The sequence below is a fragment of the Sminthopsis crassicaudata genome, chromosome 3, assembly GCF_048593235.1.
Source record: "Sminthopsis crassicaudata isolate SCR6 chromosome 3, ASM4859323v1, whole genome shotgun sequence".
Taxonomy (NCBI): domain Eukaryota; kingdom Metazoa; phylum Chordata; class Mammalia; order Dasyuromorphia; family Dasyuridae; genus Sminthopsis; species Sminthopsis crassicaudata.
Window position 1 is genome coordinate 362424330 of NC_133619.1, and position 20890 is coordinate 362445219.

At 35.6% G+C, this 20890-nt stretch overlaps 1 protein-coding gene across 10 annotated transcripts in view; it reads right to left on the minus strand.

The window, feature by feature from the left end:
- Positions 1 to 20890, minus strand: part of GLI2 (GLI family zinc finger 2) — a 401511-nt gene that overhangs the window by 244218 nt on the left and 136403 nt on the right. Inside the window, exon 1 of one of the 10 annotated variants that reach the window (XM_074301790.1) lies at positions 1 to 20890. This exon is cut by the window's right edge and continues 3351 nt beyond it. The exons of the other annotated variants lie outside the window; for them this stretch is intronic. Coding sequence (XP_074157891.1) covers positions 1 to 25 — 25 coding nt within the window. The 5' untranslated portion in view covers positions 26 to 20890. 10 annotated transcript variants of the gene reach the window in all.

Sequence of the window (20890 nt, forward strand, 5' to 3'; positions counted from 1 at the left end):
AGTCTTTTCTCTTTTCTCCAGCCATAGCAAAGGCAACCTCTTTAGGATGTCTGAGCCTAGGAAACAAAATAATGTGTGTGTCCAGGATTTTTAGGGGTCAAGGTTTTGAGGGAGTGATTCACCTGGGCTTGAACACTAAAAATGTGTACCTGAATAACCTATCTACTCAAAACCAACATCATCCAATGGATCATAGATACAGAATTAGAAAAAACCTTAGAAATTATCTAATACAACCAACTTATAATGTACTTGAGCAAATTAAGTTCCAAAGAGGGCAAAGGACTTGCCCAACTCCCCTCCCCCCACCCCAAACAATCAATGGGATGATCAGATTTAAACCCAGCTCTTCTGATGCTCAATTCTAGGGAGTTTGCCCTCCTATAGTACATTACTGAGCTATCTGGGCAAAAAGAGATGGCCACCCAGGCTGAGCATTTCCTGTCTTTCTCTGTTTCATTACATGCCACACAGACAAGTGAAACAGAGCAGGAAAAAAATGCTATTTTGGTACAGTATGGTTGGATACACTTGCCTTGTGTAGACATGGCCTGGATCCATTTTCGGCTTACGCACAGGGAAAAAATTCAAAAGCCAAACCATTGAGGAGTATATTTAATTTCAGCATGTGGCAGATTTGGAAGGCATTTTAGAGTCTGTCTAGTCCAACCCCTTCATTTTACAGATGAGGAAAGCAAGGTGAAGGAAAGTTAAATAAATTACTGAATGGCAAACCTGGAACTCAGATAGTTGGGCCTTACACTTTTTTCTCAGAGCAGCCCTCTTTCCATCAGAGCATGCTCTCCCCATTCTGATGCAAAAGAACAAAAATCACTACCAAACTTTACTTTTAAAGTCCTAGTATACTTTAGCATATATTTAAAATCAAATGAGATAATATTTATAAAGCACTTAGCCTGTTACATAGTTAGTGCTATATGTATATTAGTGATGGTGGTGATGATGATGGCAGTAGAATGTAAAGCAGCTCCAAAACATTGAGTCAAAAAGTTTAAATTGAAATTCTGACAGACAGGTTAGGATGGGAATTTAAAAATTTCTCTGAGTCTCAGTTTTCCCTTCAATAAAATGGAAATACTAACTCTAGTACTTTGGAGGAGTTCATGAAGATTAAATGAAATAATACTTAGAAAACTCCTTATAATCCTAAAGGGCTTTTCAAATGTAAGCTATTCTAATTTTTTTTCCTTGAGGCAATTGGGGTTAAGTGACTTGCCCAGAGTCACACAGCTAGGAAGGGTTAAGTGTCTGAGACTGCTTTTGAGCTCAGGTCCTTCTGACTGCAGGGCTGGTGCTCTATCCACTGCACCATCTAGCTGTCCCAGCTATTCTAATTATTACTATAGAAGGCATGCCCAAATATGCCCTAGGAATTGGATATATTCCTTCTCCCCTTAGTGTCTCTTTGCCAAAGGGAAAATTGTTTTTGTCCATTCACTATAAGGTCTTTGTTCTGACACTGGTTCAAGTTCAAGTGTATATATCTGAGCTATATTTTTGGGCTTGCCTTTAAAAGGGAGGTCAGATACAAAAGTTAATGTTTAAAAAATGAGAAAACCATGGTTATTCCAAGATACAGACTCAGTTCTCAGAAGAATGACTATGTCTCTACAAGGGTTCTCAGGGGAATCACACACCCTTCAAAGGCAGTGTACGTACAGAGAACAGTGTAGGAAGAAGGCACAGACCCATCAGAGCTTAACAGCAGAGACATATGAAGACATTTTAAAAAGACATGGATATTCTCCTTATGTCCCAGAGAGGATAAGGAGCTATCACCAAATGGAGACACAGAAGCAGAGAAGGAACCAATGGCAAACAGAGAAGTGAAGGCAGAATAGGGATTATCAGAGAGTCAGGATGTAAAACAACCAGGATACCTTTGCTCCTTATTGGGAGGTCTTACTGGACTAGTCTATGTCACAGAGACTAGGAAGGAGAAGTGGTTACTTAACTCCTCCTATAAGGTCCTGGCTCCTCCCTCCTTCCTCCCCTCCCCCCCAACAGAGTTATACTATTCATCTATCAGATTATATAGGTTGCTCAGGAGACAGAATCACCAGAGGGAAGTGTTGCTCGATGCCCTGCCAACCCTCAGTATTTTCCCTTAGATATTGGTTAGAGAAACCACCCAGAGTAGTACTATAAGTCAGAATGATGGTATAGATAGGTCCCTAGGGAAAACCAATCAGAACTGGAGAGTTTTCCTAAGTGTTCACGGGCTTGAATACATTGTGTATGTTTTTGGATAAAATTTAAAATTGTCTAATATTCAAGGTGTTCTTCCCCTAAGTACTTGGGTGGGTATCAAGGCAAATTCCTATATTCCCAGGAGAAAACCAATTTGGGGACACAAGTCTTGGAAACAATGATTAAGCAACCTCTAAAATGAATCTCTCTCTAAATCTAGTAATAAGCCATGAAGTAAAAGGCTACAGAAAATTACTAAGCTCATTGACTGGTCTGGAAGACCTGAGTCTAAAATCTGTAGCATACCCAGAATATATTATTTATTCTAGAATTTCATAGACCTCTCAAGAGATATAAAAATCCCTACATCACAAGTTTCTCTGAGTCCCCTCATTCTTCCCTAAGGGACTTTATATAATAATGCCCCAGGAAAAGTCATGAGCACATATCCAGCATTTTCTAACCAGCCCTCTTTTATGGTATAAAAGTTCAGCAAAGAGTAATACCTTGTTAAAGGGCTGCCATATTTTCTCTAACATCAGCATCCTGGGAGAATGAAAAAAGATAAAAACAGCCGGCTTTAAAACTTAAGAATAGTAATTGAAAGTTTTTTTTAAAAAACACTTAAAACAACTCTCAAAACAAAACTGATAAATTTGTCAAGATATAATAATTATTCTTCTAAGGGCTTACTCATCATGGGAAAACTTTTTTTCCCTATTCACTCTAATCTATTCTCACTATTGTTAAAATGATCTCCATCTGACCATATCACTCTCTGGTTCAAAGAATACCATAACATGTAAATGGTAAATATGTAATTTCTCATGTTTTCTTACTTGAGCCATAATCCAATCAATATTGAGTCCTTAAGCATGCAAAATATTTAACTACCAAACTAAACTTTTGTTAGGCTAAAAAATTTCAGTAGTTAACTCTTACCTCAAGAATTTTGAAACAAAATTCTTAACCTGGTATTCCAAGTGCCCCACAATCTGTCTCCTATCTATCTTTATGATATTGTTTCACTTCTTTCATATAAATGGTCATTTAGTCAGATTGGAAGACTAATCTAATTCATTGTCATTCAATCTCTCACTTATATTCACACATGCTATCTCTCTTCCTGGAATGTATTCCCTTGGATCAACTCAACTTCTCATCATTCTTCCAAGTTCAGCCGAGGGACCACATCTTCCAGGAAGTCATTCCTGTTCTCCCCAGCTATATGTGCTCTCTCTCCTTCCTCAAATAACATTTTCTTTATTTTTCTTGAGTGCATGTAACATCCTCCCTAGCAGACTTGCTCCTTGAAAAGTTCTCCTTACTTTTACCTCCGCAACTATAGTGCTTAATATCACATCTTTCACATTCAGCATTCTATTTGGTCTGAAAGAGCAATGGATGAGAGTTGTGAAGACACAGATGCAAGGAAAAGATTTTTTTTAATAATAAAAACTAAGCAGAAATAGGTCTTGGGAGGTAATCAATTTCCCATTGTAGAGGTCTCCAAGTAGATGTTGGATGACCCCTTGCTAAGAATATGATGAAAGGGACTCTTGCTTAGATAATGATCTAGCTTCCAAAAGTCCTATGATTTGAAGTCAAAGTCAACAAGTATTTATTAAGTACTTACTATGTACCCAGGTCCATTTTCCTCACTTTAGAAAAAGATGAAAACCTACTTCTATTCTTGATCATTTAAAGGTATATGGATATATGTGCATGTATGGATGGATATACATATGTAAGCACACATATGTATCTAAACATACATGTATATACATATTATACACAGAAAATTATTAGATAGTATATGGTCAAGTAATACTGCACCAAAAATTGAAAGATCTTTTTCTTAAAGTTCTGATAACTAATAACTACAATAGCACCTTCAGAGTGGTGTGTTTGCAATCATTTTGTTAGATCCAAAAATTACAAATCTGACAAGATTAAGTAACTATTTATTACAAAATAATAACTTATTTACGTAATTGAGTGGCCATAACTGGTAAAAATCTATTTCTCATGGAATGTTAAGGAGGTCTCTCCAATGTGAAAAAATAGGACACACACACACACATACACACACACATATATATGTATGTGTATATATGTATATATATATATATATATATACATATATATATATATATATGAAATATCTGAATGTCAATGTCCTAAGAGGGATATAACCCAGCACAGTTTTTATAGGTTTTCTCTACTCCCTGGCCTCAAGACAATGTCAACAAAACCACTAAATGTAAATGGTAAGTATGTAATTTCCTCAGACCTAAAGAAAATAATAACAAAATTAAATCTGTGGGGTTGCATATTATAAAAATATTCTGTGAAGAGTATGTTCATTAGATAAGAAAGAAGAAAATAAGCATTTAAAAAGCTCCTATTATGTGCCAGGCACTATGTAGAGTATTTTACAAATATTATCTCTTTGATCCATTGATCCAATCAGTACTGAGTGCTAACACTAGGTGCAAAGTATTTAATTAAATACTGGGGGAAGCAGAAATCAATAAGATAGTCATTATCCTCTAAAGAACTTTTAGGCTACTACAATATACTTGACAATTCCATTTTGTAAGTATTTATTAAGTGTTTACTATGTATAAGTCACTGAAGTAAGACTGAGGGTTACAAAGAATCCCTATGGTAAAGAAGCTTACATTATATTGAGGATACAATCTTTAATAGATACAAGTACAAGATCATTTGAAGGAAGAGCTAGCAACAATTAAGGAGGCTCAGGAAAAGTTTTCATTGGGCATAGATACTGGAAATGAATACTGAAGAAAGATGGGGATAGAGGTAAGAAGAGAGTAAATTCCTAGAATGCAGGATAATTTCACCAATGTACAAATTCAGGAAGGAAAATGCCAAGTTTGGTGAAGAGGACAGAAAGTACACAGCTATAATGTAAGGAAGAATATAAATGCTGTGAGAAAGGTTTAAGAAATCTTAAACTATGAAGATTTGGGGAAAGAAAGATCATATAGAAAGATATAGGAAGAGTTTAAAGAGATATAGTATATAAGCTGGAGTTTGAAGGAAAGTTCTTGATGTTCAGGAGACAGAATGCCAGACTTAATACACTAATATTATTAATAAATTAATACACTCAATACACTAAAGAAGCCAATGAGGTATCTATTGAGCAAGAATTTGTTGAATTATCTGGATAAAGAACACATCTCTTTCAGCTATTATGGTTTGAGAATATGCCATAGTAAGGCTAAGGAAATATATGTAGACACACATGCAGAAATATGTGAACAACCATAAGCAGAGCCTTAGTTCAGATAATTACTTGAGGGAGAATCACAGAATCTGGAAGAAGTCTTAGGGACATTCAAAATTATCATCCTATCAATGCTCTTTGAAAGAAGCATGATAATAATGCAAATATCAAACTAATAATACTTAAGCTAAGCAGAATCAATCAAACAGGATGTTTATAATGATATAGATTTTTGTAAGGTATATAAACTTCAGGCACTTCACTCAGAGGGCTGTGAAAAGGATAAGAATTAGACAATAGTTGTTTATTCTGCTTATTTTGACCAGAAATAATCTGGCATTTAAATTTTGAATAGTTATAAATGACTCTTCAATTTTTGGGCAGCAAGTTGAAAGTGACTAAGTGTGTGTGTGTCCTTCTTTCCTCCCTCCCTTCTTTCCTTCTTTCCTTCCTCCCTCCCTTCATTTTCCCTCTAGCTCTCTCTCCCTTCCTTCCTTCCTATCTTCTTTTTCCTTGAAAAGCACTTTTTAAATAAGGTTAAAGAGTTACACTGAAACCAAGTTGTAGCAGGATTTGCATGCCAAGTGAAGGAATTTATACTTTATTCTATGAGAAACAGGAAGGTCCTAGAAGCTTTCTCTTTTCTGTTTGTGCTGAGATATTACCCTCAGACCATTATGCTAGAGGGAATCTTGTCAGTAGGATATATATGTATAATATAGTAGTAGAGAACCATCAGAACTTTAGATGTGAGCAATTTCATTCAATAAAGCACTGTTAGGTGCTGGGTGAAGAGATAAAATATAGATAAGACAAAGTGGCATCATCAGGGAGTTTATAGTCTAGTAAAGCCCTGATAGTTCAACCTCTGTCCTAAATATCTAAAAACCTGGATCATTACAGCAGTTATTTATCATGCCCGATTTCCACCCTACTCATCTATCTATTCCTCTAGGAATAGTATTTCCTTTAGCAAAGGAATTTATACATACATATATATATATATATATATATATATATATATATATATATATATATATATATTTATACATATTCTAAAATATATAGTGTGTACTCCTCACACTTTTTTGTCAACAACTGAAAAAATAATCCTTCTATTTTTTTTTTTTTTTGTAAAATTTGCCTCTGGAAAAGGCAGATGCCTCTGTCTGCTTCCATTTCCTCAGTTAGAAAATAGAGACTAATGATATAATCTATCTCCCTGGGTTGTTGTGAGGATGAAATGAAATAATATAGTAGACTCTATATAAATGTTTATTCCCTTTCTCTAGATTCAACCCAAACAGTTCATTTATAGTAGTTCTATATAATTGAAGTCTGACAAATATAAGAGTAGATGTACTAGCAGAACTCTCTAAGACAATCCTCATCTTCACCAGCTTCTCATTGATGGGGATACTGTTGTTATGTCATCACAGCCCTTCTTTTCTGTGGTATTATCTTGAGTCTTTTTACACTATTGGTCAATCTATGTTTGGCATCAAATATAGACAATAAAGGTTTTTATTGGAAAAAAGGAAAGAAATTGGCAGATGGGCTGTGGGTGGGTGGGTAAGTATGTATGTATGTGTGCGTACATGTCTGTAGAGAGAAAACTCTTCTAATTCTTGGTTTTGCAATTTGTGGTTTTGAATATTGGCAGTGGACCATGACAACCCACTCAACCAGGGCAGCAGACAGTCCATAGGCATTTATCTTTCTTGTTAACACCTGGTAGTCTGATTTTTAATTGAGAACTTTTCTCAACCCACCGGCAGTACACAGCAGTTTAAATAAATCTCACTATTCCCAAAGACTTCAGAAACATATCCCAATCAAATATGCACAAACCCACACATCATATATACAACTCTATGTGAATATGCATAAATGCACATTACCCTATTTCAATTTCATTCAAGAACAAACTTGTGCCTGAATAAATGACTACCTAATCATTCCGTTTGAGGTGTTCTGCAAACTCTCTCATTACCCCAAAATATCTCTAATGCTTGTCATGTTATATGACAAAGATAGTGTCAGAGTCAAAATGATAACCCAAGGTCACCAGGGGTGTTTTCCAATAAATATATCATGAAAACAATCATGAATAATCAAGCTTAAGTATTAAAAGACATTAATTACAAAGTGATTTTCTAATGCTCAGACCAAAGCTCAACATTGTCTTTGACTCCAGATCTAAAGAATCTAAGAGAATCTAAAATCCCAAGTGATGTAAAGTCATGTCTATGAGAGTTCAGGGGATCTATGGCATAGGCAATAGAAGAAAGAGGGAAGAGGAAATTCAAGGGAGTAGATGAAACCCTGCAAGAGAAGATGCTGCCACATCAGTGCAAGTGCAATGGATGATGATAAAGCTGACATTTAGCACCAATTCCAACAACCATCAAGTCTGAAATTCGTTTTGTTTCAATGGACTGATACAAAAGAAACTAAAGGCACTGAGTCTATAAGTGATGACTAGGACATGGTGCTAGTGCTGAACAAAGGGCCAGCAGTACAAGCTTGCTTTCTCCTGTAGAATGACCACCATTAACAAGAATATTTGGGTTGTACTTAGCAGCTTCCTTCAGCATATTATTTTGATAGTACAAAAGCATCTAATGGCACAATGGATAGATCACTGAACCCACAGTTGGGAAGTTGTTGTTCTTGAGTTGTTTAAGTTATGTCCAGCTCTTTGTAGCAAAGCCAGAATTTGAACCTGGGGTCTCGGATTCGTTGTATTCACTTAACCCTCCTTACCTTAGTTTCCTCATATGTAAAATGAGCTGGAGAAGGAAAAGGAACACTACTCCAGTATCTTTGCCAAGAAATCTCCAAATGGGGTCATGAATAGACAAACACAAGTGAAATGATTAAACAGCAATAAAAGGAAGATAATAATTTCCACCCAAATCTACAGAACCCAAGTTCTTTGTTGTAGGAGTCTTACACTTTCTCTTTTCATTCCTTAATCATTTCTGGACCCCCTTAAACTCAAGATTATTAAGCTATGACATATATTCAGGAGGCATTCATAACTCTCTACTTCTCTTTGTCCTTCCTCATCAACCCCCAACCTCAATTTTCTTTAAAAAAAATTCTGGTTCTTTCAGAGGAAAAAACAAAACAAAACATTTTTTCCTTTCAATCTTCTTAGATTAAGCACTGATATTTTCTAAGGGCTTTTTGAACAAATGTAAACTTTATGGGAATACAGTAAAACTCTGTTGCCAGGTGCCTTGCTGGAACAAAAATTTGATGAAATCAGGCATGACATTTCCGGAGCAAAACCCTGAAAACATAAAATTGAGCCCCAAATCAAATTGTTTTGCTAAATTATGAACAAAATTAAAATATTAATTTATTTTACTGATAGAATATAAGCTCCTTCAAGGCAGGAACTACTTTTTTTTGGTCCTTGTATCCCCAGAATTTAGCACATATAAGTATGTAATAAATATTATTGATTGATTGATTGATGAACTCAATATTTTTCTAAGAAACCTATTACATTGTATGGAATTTTATGCTTCTAACTTCCTCTGAAGGTCTGGGATTCAACTATTCCATGAATAGGTTTAAGAAAAATGGAAATAATGCAAGGAAGGTGTATAATTATATATAATAAACAAGCTTAAGTTTTTGACTCTTCTGAGCATTGAAACATCATCACCTTCTTGTATGAGAAAAAAGAAAATTATTAACTTAATCATCAAAAAACTTTCAATATTCAAAAAGAACTAAAAGGAGGATTACATTTGAAAATATGAATGTTACATGATTCTGGATTTGTTTTTTTTAAGTGCCTATTAAATTTAACAAGATTGTAGCAAAATATTGATTGTGTCCTCTTCTGAATTTCTATTTATTTTACAATGTGCCTTTTTCAATATTTTATTGATTAATGTTTTATTAAATTTCTGAACCTAACCAATATTTCATTCATTTTGTACACCTGGAACTTAGTCTTGTATTAGACTAGCACAGAAACTTGTAACAGGTATTTCCTTATTCACAACACACCCACAATATAACAGACTCCTACTATCCCTCATCTCCTACGTTTTCCCTACCACCTTAACCTCTGCCAACCTTCAGGGAGGTCTTATTCTTCTTCAGAGTGAATTCAGAACAGCAGAAGAATTTTGCACATGAAGAGGGAGAATACCCAATCACATCAAACTCTATATAAGCCACAGGGGAAATGACTCAGAATAACTTGAAGCATCTTCTAAAAAACATTTTTCAACAGACTGGGAGCCTAATACAAAGAAAAAGACATTAAGCCAAGATTCCCACCTCTTCTTTCCCTACCATGCACTTCTTTCCAACTATTTCTGTAAGTTTGTTTGTAGAATCTTGAGAAGGAAGTTCTTAGATTAGCCCTCTATGAGGAGAATTTGTTGAAATACTGAGCAAATGTGCTTATAGAATAAATTAAGCCAAATGTTTTCTCTTTTCTTGTCCATGAGATTAGTACCAAATCATTTTATTAGCTGTGTAACCCTGAGTATGTTGCTAAATCCTGCTTGCCTCAGTTTCCTGATCTGCAAAATGGGCCAGAGAAGGAAATGTTAAATTATTCTAATATCTTCACCAAGAAAATCCAAAATACAGTTACAAAGAGTTGGATACAACTGAAAATGAATGAAAGACATTTAAAAAAACTTAAGAGCTCTTAATTTCAAGCTCTGCAAAATTTTGGCAGAGTTATTATTATTATTATTATTATTATTATTATTATAGGAATTCATTATTCCCATTTTATAGATGAGAAAATAGACTCAGAGATTTTAAGTGACATATACAAGATCACATAGCAACAGCTAAAATCCACCTCTTGCTCAGGATCCAAGCTAAAAGGGAATTAAAAGTCTTCTAATTCATCCCCTTTGTTTTTCAGATGAGTAAACTAGGACTGTAAATAATTTATTGAAGGTTATATAAAGTAGTAAGTAAAAAATTGAAGATTTGAACTCAGCTTCTATCACTCCTTATTCAGTTTTCTTTCCATTGGACTATGCTTATATCTATTTAATAAGGAGACATAAGCTAACAAGGCACTATATCTAGGTAGATGAAAACATGCTCTGAAGACTATTCAAAACCCAATAAATGAAGCTGTTCATCTAAAATTTTTTTCCTTCTATTATGAGTTCAATCATCCACAAATATTTAAATATTCAAAGAAGAACCAAAAGAAGGATTCACATGAAAATATGAATTGTTCTTATATAACTTGTTTTTTTAAAGCATATTAACAAAGTAGTAGGAAAATCATTTTCTTTTTTTGTTTTGTTTTGTTTTATTCAGTCATGTTTTAAATTTTCTATTGTGACTCTTTTTATTCCTTTTTTTTAAAAATCTATCTACTAAGTCACACCTCCTCCTCCCCCACTCCTAATCTCAGGGAAGTGTGTGTGTGTGTGTGTGTGTGTGTGTGTGTGTGTGTGTGTGTGTGTGTGTAGAGACAGAGACAGACAGAGACAGAGAGAGAGAGAGAGAGAGAGAGAGAGAGAGAGAGAGAGAGAGAGAGAGAGAGAGAGAGAGAGAAGCCCTCCCTTTTTACAAATAAGCATATTCAAATAAGATAAACCAAGACATGTGCCAAGTTTGAAACTGTAGGTCTCATTCTTTAGTTCCATTCAGTCCATCCCTCCCCTCTCTTTTGATTATATTTGTATAGCTACATCCACATAATTAATGTGGTTATACACAGGAGCACAAATACATACACAGACATATTTAGGAAGCAATATAGGTACAATGGGAACACCACTGAATCCCAAGTGAGAACTGACTTGGTTCTTGCTATGTGATTTTCTGCATGTCACAAAGTCTCTGAGTCTATTTACTCATCTATAAAATTAGAATAACAACACTAGTGATCTCTACCTAATCAGTTTGATATAGGAACAAATGACTAAAAATAAATAAAGTATATACATGGGGCTTTGTAACCATTCATTTTTATTTTGATTTTATTTGAAGACAGAGTATCCCTAACTTGTTCAGTTGAAAGCACAGGTGTCGAGAATCCCTCTGCTGGTCAGCATGGGAGTTTTGACCTACTGATTCTGGCTTTCTTCTCCCTCTTCCTTCTCTTTTCTAATAGTTGATTGTGGCCAGAAATAACCCAAATCTATCTAATTCCAAGGTGAAGTGAGGAGAGAGGAGAGAGAGGAAAGAGAAGGGAAAGGGGAGAAGGGAGGAAAGGAATCCTCTTGAGAGAGAGAAGAGGAATCCTCCTGGTTGGGACTTCAGTGGCCAACTAATCCAACTCATTTAAAGTTGAGGAAACTGAAGTCCAGGGATGTTAGATGGCTTGCCCAGAATCATCCCTGGAATGAGCATCAGATGCCAGATTTGAAACCAAGACCTGATTCCAGAACCAATGCTCTTTTCATTGTGGTCATGCAGAGCTCTTATCTTTTTGACTCATGGAAGATTCTTTCTAAACTGAGACTTAAGGAATTCTACAAAGGAAACTTTATCCAAGTTTGAGCTTGGCTCCCAGAATATCCAGGTCTTAGATGGCAGCTCCAGCTGTACCTTCTCTGGTGGCCTTTCCATTTCATAGTAATTCCATGTCTTCCTGAAGAATAAATTCTGGAAAGCAACTGGCAAAATCAGAGCCAAGAAACTAGGTTAACTGTGATTAGAAATACATTCAGAGTATTACTACAGTTTATATATAGTACAAAAAATAAAATAAAATAAGGTGTTTTTTTTTTTGGTTAACCTGTTTATAATCCTCTCTCTCCCTCCTTCTCTCTCTCTCTCTCTCTCTCTCTCTCTCTCTCTCTCTCTCTCTCTCTCTCTCTCTCTCTCTCTCTCTCTCTCTCTCTCCCCCTCAAATGTAGGAATTCACCACAAGGAACTGAAATATAATTGTTTAAGAGAATTCTGAGGTAGCATAGAGAACATAAACTGTGAGCTTCAGGAGCTAGATGTGAAAGCCTCTGATTGGGGCCTCTTTTAGTAAGAAGAGAACTGGAATTATTAGGCAAATTATAGTGTCTGACAAAAAAAATTCCTTTCATTTTGGTCAGAGGGCTGTTTAAAAACCACATCTCCACTCCAATTTTCTAATGTTTGTTAAATAGATTCAGCTGTTATTAATATCTGTGTCTGTCTCTGTCTCTCTGTCTCTGACTCTGTCTCTGTCTCTCCCTCCCTCTCCCCCCTCTTCTCTCTCTTTCTCCTTTGCTGCTCCCCCACCTTTTGCTTTTTAGCATATCTCCCCATCTCTTTCTCTTTGTCTCTCCCTCTCCCTCCTCTTCTCTCCATCTCTTTCTATGTCTCTCTTCTCTATCAATTTCTGCCTCTATATTTTTCTTTCTGTCTCTCCCTTTCTTCTTCCTTATCTGTCTTTATATGTCTCTCTTTTCTATATTTTTCTCTGTTTCTCTTTTTCAAAAATTAAAAAGCAGTGTTAGAAAAAGAGGGAAAAATTAAATTTCTCTGAGTTGTAGGTTGATGTGAAGGTAATGGCTTTACAAACCTATACAAACTTTAGAAGGGCAAAAGGGATTGGGAGGGGGATCTTTAATTGCTATTTCTAGAAATAACTTCCTCCAGCCCATAATGAGCTTATGCTGGAATAGTCTGCTCAAAAAAAAAAAAAGGTAGGGGAAGAATAACATCTTTTCTTGGGTGTAGCTCCCAAAAGTCAGCCTGAAGCCCGGTGGTAAAAATGAGTGGAAGTAATAGGTAATGTAAGGGAATTAGGACCATAATTTTCCACTGCTGTTGACAGTCTTCTGCTAGTGGACCAAAGAGAGCCAAAAGGAAAGGAGGAGCTCCTTGCCAAAATAGTAGGATTCTGTTTTGGATAACAATTGGTTTCAGAGCAGCGCCCTGAAGTAGAAAGAGGAGCAAAAGCCTTAAGAGACCTGAGTGCTGGTCCTAGCTCTACCACTAACTAGGAAAGCAAATTTCAAACCCTTTACTTCTCTGAAGAGTTTCCATCTCTTCACTTGCTAGTTGAAAGAACTGGGAACTGGATTATCTCCATGGTTCCTTCCAGCTTCTAAGCAATTGTATAGTTTAGGAGACCATCTACTTCCTGGAACTTAAGGAACCTAAATCTTTAGTGGTCTGAACCTCCCCCAGACATATTAAAGGATTAACAAATGCTTGTTGATGGATTGGAATGGATTCACTCTTTGGGGTCTATTCTATCAAGCTCTTCCTATCAAATAATAACCATGTCAACCTGACTATATGCATTTCAAATGTCCTTATCATGATAACTTCTGAAAGAGTTTGGATTATTTGACATACAACTAAAATACATCTTAGACTTCATTAAGGACTTACTCCACTACATGTTTCATGACAGCTCAGAGTGAAGTCTAGAGTAGTACTTCCCAGTCCAAGCAATCCTCCAGACCAGAAAGACATATAAATTATGGACCGCAGACTCCTCCAACTTCTACTACCTCAAAGATGTGCACTTGTTTATTCAGAGGGTGGAGACTAAGATCCTAAGAAAGGAGGGAGTCCTGACAGACTGTAGGAAGAAGAAGAATGAGAAAGTAAAGGAATTTTTTTAAAAATTAAGTTTATAAATGTTAATAAGCAAGGCTTCTTAACTGGTATAAATTATCTGTACATCAGTGTACACTGATTTTTATTTCCTACAAATCATCATCTATAAATTTAAAAGCCAAGGGAAGCAGAAAAAAAGGCAAAAAGCAAGAAGACTTCACATGAATGAAGAGGATTGTGCTAGATTGGGAGTTAGAATCACTCTGAGTTCAACTCTGGCCTCTGACACTAGTTATGTGACCCTGGATAAGTTACATAATCCTGTTTGCCTCAGTTTCCTCATCTGTAGGACTAGACAAAGAAAAGGTAAACCAACTCACTATCTTTGTTTGCCAAGAAAACTCCAAATGGAACCAGAGTCAGACAGAACTAAAAAACAAAACTGAACAACAACAAAAAGGACACATGAATGGATAAAAAAATGATATGGCATGAGAAGCCACTCAGTTCCCACCTCCCTCAAAATGCCATCATTAGCTCCAACCCACTCTTCAAAATGTACTGAAAAGAATATTAGGCTTGGAGTTGGAAAACCAGAACTCAAGAACTGCCACTTAGTAGTTGTATAACCTACAAGAATCAGCTAATTTCTCTGAGGCTCAATCTCCTCCCCTACAGAACATGATCTATCTCTACACATGGTTTTTGTGAGTAAAATGCCTGAATAAGTAAAAAAAGCATTTAGTAAATACTTAACATGTACCAAGCACCATATTAAGCAATGGGATACGAATATTAAAGCACAATATCCCTTGCCTTCAAGAAACTTATATTCTAACAATGGGAAACTATAATTTAAATATCTATATAACTTAGTTACTATTCACTATCCCTAAAGCAGTCACAACAAATAATTTACCAAGCATATAATGTGATCACAGTGCTCTTCTATGTTCTTTGGGTGATACACAGAGGTGGAAGACACTGTCCCTCCCTGAAGGACCCCATTAATTTGCTTAGAGAAGAAAAAGAAACATTTTATTAAAGGCTGAAGATGAGTAATGCAGATCCTATTATATTAGCTATTATATTAAAGTATATATATATTAAAATAGCTAGTATTTATTTATAATTTAAGATTTATTTGATTTATTGAATTTTGGTTTTATTGTTTAATTAATTGATTTTTATTAATTTATAATTTAAGAATTGCAAAGCACTTTGTATATTTTATCTCATTTGGCCAGAGAACGGAACTGGGCTGGGGTGATTATAGAAGGCTACAAGAGAAGCTAATTTCTGAACTTTCTGAGTTCAAATCTGGCCTCTGACACTAGTTATATGACCCTGGGAAAGTAATTTGACACTATTAGCCTCAGTTTCCTTATCTGTAAAAAGAAGCTAGGGCGCCAAAAGTACAGGACAAGTCAATACTGCTAAAGAACAGCAGAGTACACACCATCTTTGTAAATTTGGGCAAGTTATTTGATGCTCCATGAGTCTCAGTTTCCTCATCTGTAAAATGAGGAGAGTTGACTAGATTGTTCCTAAACTTCATTCTGGATATAACTTATAATTTTATAATGTTTCATAGGAGCTAGAACAATAGACTCTCTAGTCAGAAGGTACCTAATAAACATGCCTGATAGACTGGCTGATGAGATGGCTTTCTGGCTTCTAGAAAGCAGTGACTTTCTCTTTCCAAATTCTAACACCTTGAACAGATGTCCAGAGCAGAATCTATCTTCCTAAAAATAGAGTATTTTAGTAGGTTTTTTTTGGGGGGGTTATAGTAGCACTTAATAATGTATTAAATTAGATGAAAGCCATCATCTTAATCGTTATTAAAGTAACCCTCGATAGTTAGACAGTTCTTGAGTTCTGGTTTTCCAACTCCAAGCCTAATATTCTTTTCAGTACATTTTGAAGAGTGGGTTGGAGCTAATGATGGCATTTTGAGGGAGGTGGGAACTGAGTGGCTTCTCATGCCATATCATTTTTTTATCCATTCATGTGTCCTTTTTGTTGTTGTTCAGTTTTGTTTTTTAGTTCTGTCTGACTCTGGTTCCATTTGGAGTTAGACAAGCATTATTATTTTCATTTTATAGATAAAAATTGAGACTAGGCAAAATTCAGAAATGCAAACCAGGATTTGGACCCAGGTCTCCAATTCCATATGATTCAAAGTCATCATACAGATCACGAATGAGAACAGAGACAAAAACAAACAAAAACAAGAAATAAACCCAGAAAACACTGGACTTTGGTTCAAGAGCTCTCTCTGGATTACAGTTCTGACTGTAATCTTCAAACCTGGGGAGTTTGTTTCTTTATCTGCGAAACTATGGATATTAATGTATGCTTCCTTCACTATGGTTGTCGTGAAAGTTTGATGAGATAATGGCTATAAAATTGCTTTGAAAAACTTAACATACTGTACAAACAAATAAAAGGGATGATGTTGATGCTGCTTTGGCTGTCAGCTTTTTGCTTTCTAAGCAATTTTTTTTTTTTACAAATTATGAAATCATTTTTTTTGTTCCAATTCATCAAATATGTGGGCACAAGATATAACTTCATTTGATGTGACCCTTTGACACAGACATAGTACTCCAAAATTTCCTTCCTTACTAAGCCACTAATACTGGTTTGGGTATTTCTGCTGCCCTCAACAAATTGGATTGAGCCCCACAGTCTCACTTGAGAATAATACCCAATTGCTGCTTTGGGCAGCTTCGTCTCATGCTCAAGAGTTAGGGATCATTAGGGGACCCTCCTTTTCACCTCCACTATTTCTGAAAAAAATTCCCTCAGATATAATAGAGAGATGTATCTGAGAAACATCCGAGTCTGATTTTTGAGATTCCCTAGCCTTGATTATGCTATGAAAGTCAGCATCCTCCCAGGCAGGATTGCAGATGTGGTTTATTTCAATCAGTGGGAGTCAAGTCACAAACCCCAGAGGCAGGATGTGGGCATCCTCCAACTGATGTTCAGTAATCTCAGAGTGTCAGCCCTCATGGGCAGACATGTCATAGAGATCATGGGTAGCCTTAGAGCTGGCTGATGGGGAAAAGTGCCTTAAATTGAGAACAGAGTTTTTTAAGTATTTTGTTGGGGGATGAGATGGCAGGGCAAAATAGGCAGATCATAGTAAAATGTAGTAAAATAATGCAAAATGGGCCCACAGAATGAATATTCTCTTTCCCATTTTCAATGGTTCATTGTTAAGCCTAGAGTGGAGAGTACTAGAATATCTGAATAACAGAAAGATTTCACCTCTTCCCACTCATCTACTCACCACCTTGGCTAAGTACACTCTTTTTCTCTATCCATTCCTCCCACTTAACAACCTCCTCAAATGATAACATTCCTAACCCCCGCAATGCCATTGCCATTTCTTCAGTGAACTATTCTCACATCTATAGTTAAATACATGCCTGCCAACTATATGTGCTAGAAAAATGGACAGGAAGATAAAGGCATTGGAATTTTCTGATGGAGCTTAAACCCCAAATGTCTTTTAGTTTAATTTCTTTTTTTTTCCTTCCAAGTTTTTTTTTCATTTTTTTCATTTTATAATTATAACATTTTTTTGACAGTACATATGCATAGGTAATTTTTTTTTTACAACATTATCTCTTGTACTCTCTTCTGTTCCGAATTTTTCCCCTCCTTCCCTCCACCCCCTCCCCTAGATGGCAGGCATTCCCATACATATTAAATATCTTATAGTATATGCTTGGTACAATATATATGTGCAGAACAGTTTAATTTCTAAAAGAAAATCTTCCTCTGTTTTTAATCTTTCAGAAATAACTGAGGTTCTATTCTTTTCCTCCATCTCTCAGATCTAGGAGAATTGAAAGGGAACTTAGAAATCATCCTCTTCAATCTCTTCTAATATCAGTCCATTTCCTTAATTTGCTTCTTTCTGTCAACAATTGAATAAAAAAATGTTCTGATTGAGGTTCTTGGTTAGTTTTATGCCAATTAATGCAGGTTTCACCATGGCATTTCATTTTATCTCTTAGTATTCCAAAGGTGGAGAGACAGAATTTATTTTTATTCTCTTACTTCTGCAAAAACTGAATCGCAGAGAGGTTGAAGTGATGAACCAGGACCAGAACGAGCTCTATGAAGTATATCACTAGGCTCCCAGGCCAAAGCTTTAACTTTTTAAAATAGTATTTTATTTTTCCAAGTACATGTAAAGATAGTTTTCAACATTCATTTTTGTAACACTTTGTATTCTAAATTTTTCTTCCTTCCCCCATTAATTTCCCTCTTCCCAAGACAGCAAGCAATCTGATTAAAGTTAAATCAATGCAATTCTTTTAAACATATTTTCATATTTGTCATGGCAAGAAAAATCAGACCAAAAGAAAAAAAAACCCACGAGAATAAAAAACAACAAAAAAAGGATGAAAGTACTATAAAACTCTGACTATCACACAAACAAAAAACAGAAAAACCCCCACAATACTTTTCAAGTTTCTCTTTTTTGGCTAATGCATCAATCAATCCCTTAAAAACAAATGTTTTTCAAAAATGCTCAAAACTTGATCACCATCTTGGATCATTTTCTCCATTCCTCTATGAAACTTATTGTGTGCCTCTACCCAAAAATCTATTCACTATTATAACATGATATTATTCTTGTCCCTCATTCAACCTTCATTTTTTTCATCAGGCCATACTTATTGGTCACCTGCCATGGGCAAACCAGAGAGGGGAATTGTTGTTGAGTCACTTTTTAGCTGTTCCCAACTCTTCATGACTGCATTTGAGGGGTGTTTTGGGCAAAGGTATTGAAATGGCTTGCCATTTTTTTCTCCACTTCATTTTACAGATGAGGAAACTGAAGCAAACAGTGTTAATCAACTTGTCCAGAGCCACACAGCTAGTAAGTATGTGAGGCCAAATTTGAACTCAAGAAGATGAGTCTTTATGACTCCAAGCACAGCACTTTATGTACTATATCACCTAGTTGCCCCGGAGAGGGCATTATAAAAATGTAAAAGTCACAGGTCTTAGCATCAAAGAAGCTCTAGGGCTGAGATAGCACAAATAACCATGACTGAATTCAGGACAGGATAAGTGTCAACAAATTATAAGAGCTAAGGAAATTAAGAGGGTGAGATAACTTCTGAATAAGATAATCTGAGGAAATCTCCTGGAAGAAGTAGCATTTAAGTCAGAGATGAAAAGAATTTCAAAAGGTAGAGATTCCAGAGGAACAATTCCATAGTTTTAACAATCCAGAGATATTGTCTTCCCCCATCCATATTTATAATATCAAAATTCTCTCTATTATATTACATGACACTAAATTGTGAAACCTCACTATTTCCAAAGAACCAAAATAGTAAACAAATTGTAAGTCAAAGGAGAAACACATAATGGATATAAAGACATTCTGCTATAATCCAAATAACCAGCATACAAGAAGTGGAATAAATGATAACATCAAGGAAATGTGTGATTGGAAAAGGATGTCATGATGCAAGATAGAAAAATAACAAATGGAAAGTCCAAGTCCTGCACTGCACTTATGGAACATATCCCATAGAAGAACATCTCCAATATCTCCATGGAAAATTTGTAAAAGGAATAAACTACTCACAAGAATAGTCTGCTTGGGTTATAATCAGCACCACTGGAGGTAATACTCACATCAGTAAGATTACAGATCATTTAAAGTCTGAAGTGTTACAGCAGTTAGCACTGTTCTGTATGTAGAATAGGCACTCTGAGTAATTTTTTAAATCAACAAACAAAAGATAGGATGAGATATATGGTAACAAAGGTGCATTCTATCAATGTTGCTGACCACTGATAAATACTGTTAAATATTATGTACAAATAATGAATATCCTATGTGTTTATATTTGCATATATTTATACATATATCTCATGTTATGCTTTCATATCCCTCCAAAGATTCAGTGTTTTATGATAAATACTTACAACCTGATTAGATCAGAAGGGGATATTAAATTATGTATTTGTCTTTTTCTCCCCATAGGCCAGTTTATACCAGAGCTTCCCCCAGAACTAAAAGTCACTTGGTCAGACTTCAGTATTTATTAGATAAGAAGCATCACTCCTCCTCTCATCCTTTCTTATCGAGCTCTTACAAAAATCTACCCAGGAATGGGAGAATAATTTAATGATAGGGGAATTTTTCCCTCCCCCATTCCCTTCCCCCAACACTATGGTTTAATTTATAGATTTGGAATTGCTGTAAATTATAATGTAATTATACTGCTTCACTGGAAGCTTCCCATTGGAGAAATTAAAAAGCAATTCAGGTAAATGATCTTTAGCTACTGTGGTGCTTCCCCACAGAACTCATTAAGTCTGGGGATTAAACGGCATACCAAAGACCATGCAGGCCAAACTGAACGTAAAATACCTCTCCTTGGAACTACACTGGAGTCAGGTGGGAATATAATAGTGTCATTGCTGGAATGCATAGTACCTCTCTTCACCTTGTATTTTATAGCACATATAACATGGGAGTTAAGGTAGCAACTCGCTTTTCATTACAACCCACTGTTTGCACCTGCCCATAACTTTCCCCCCAAATGTCCTGTCTTACTTGCAACACAAAGGTCATTTTGTGTAGGATAAATTGGGGAATGAAGTATATGTTTAAGGTAGATTCTGTGAAGCAGCATGGAGGGTAGGGGTAATGGGAAGGGAAATGAAGGCTTTGGAATTTAATGAAAAAATTGGAGAAAACAAGCCAAATTTTCAAAATTTTCTCCATCTCCACCTAAGATTTTTTTCCCTTTTATTAAGCAATATAGATATAATTCCCTTAATGTCATTAACTGGCCCCTGGAAATGGCAATAGTTGAGCAAAATGACATTAAAGGAGTCGGTTCATTAAGAACAATGTTTAAAAATGGTTGTTCA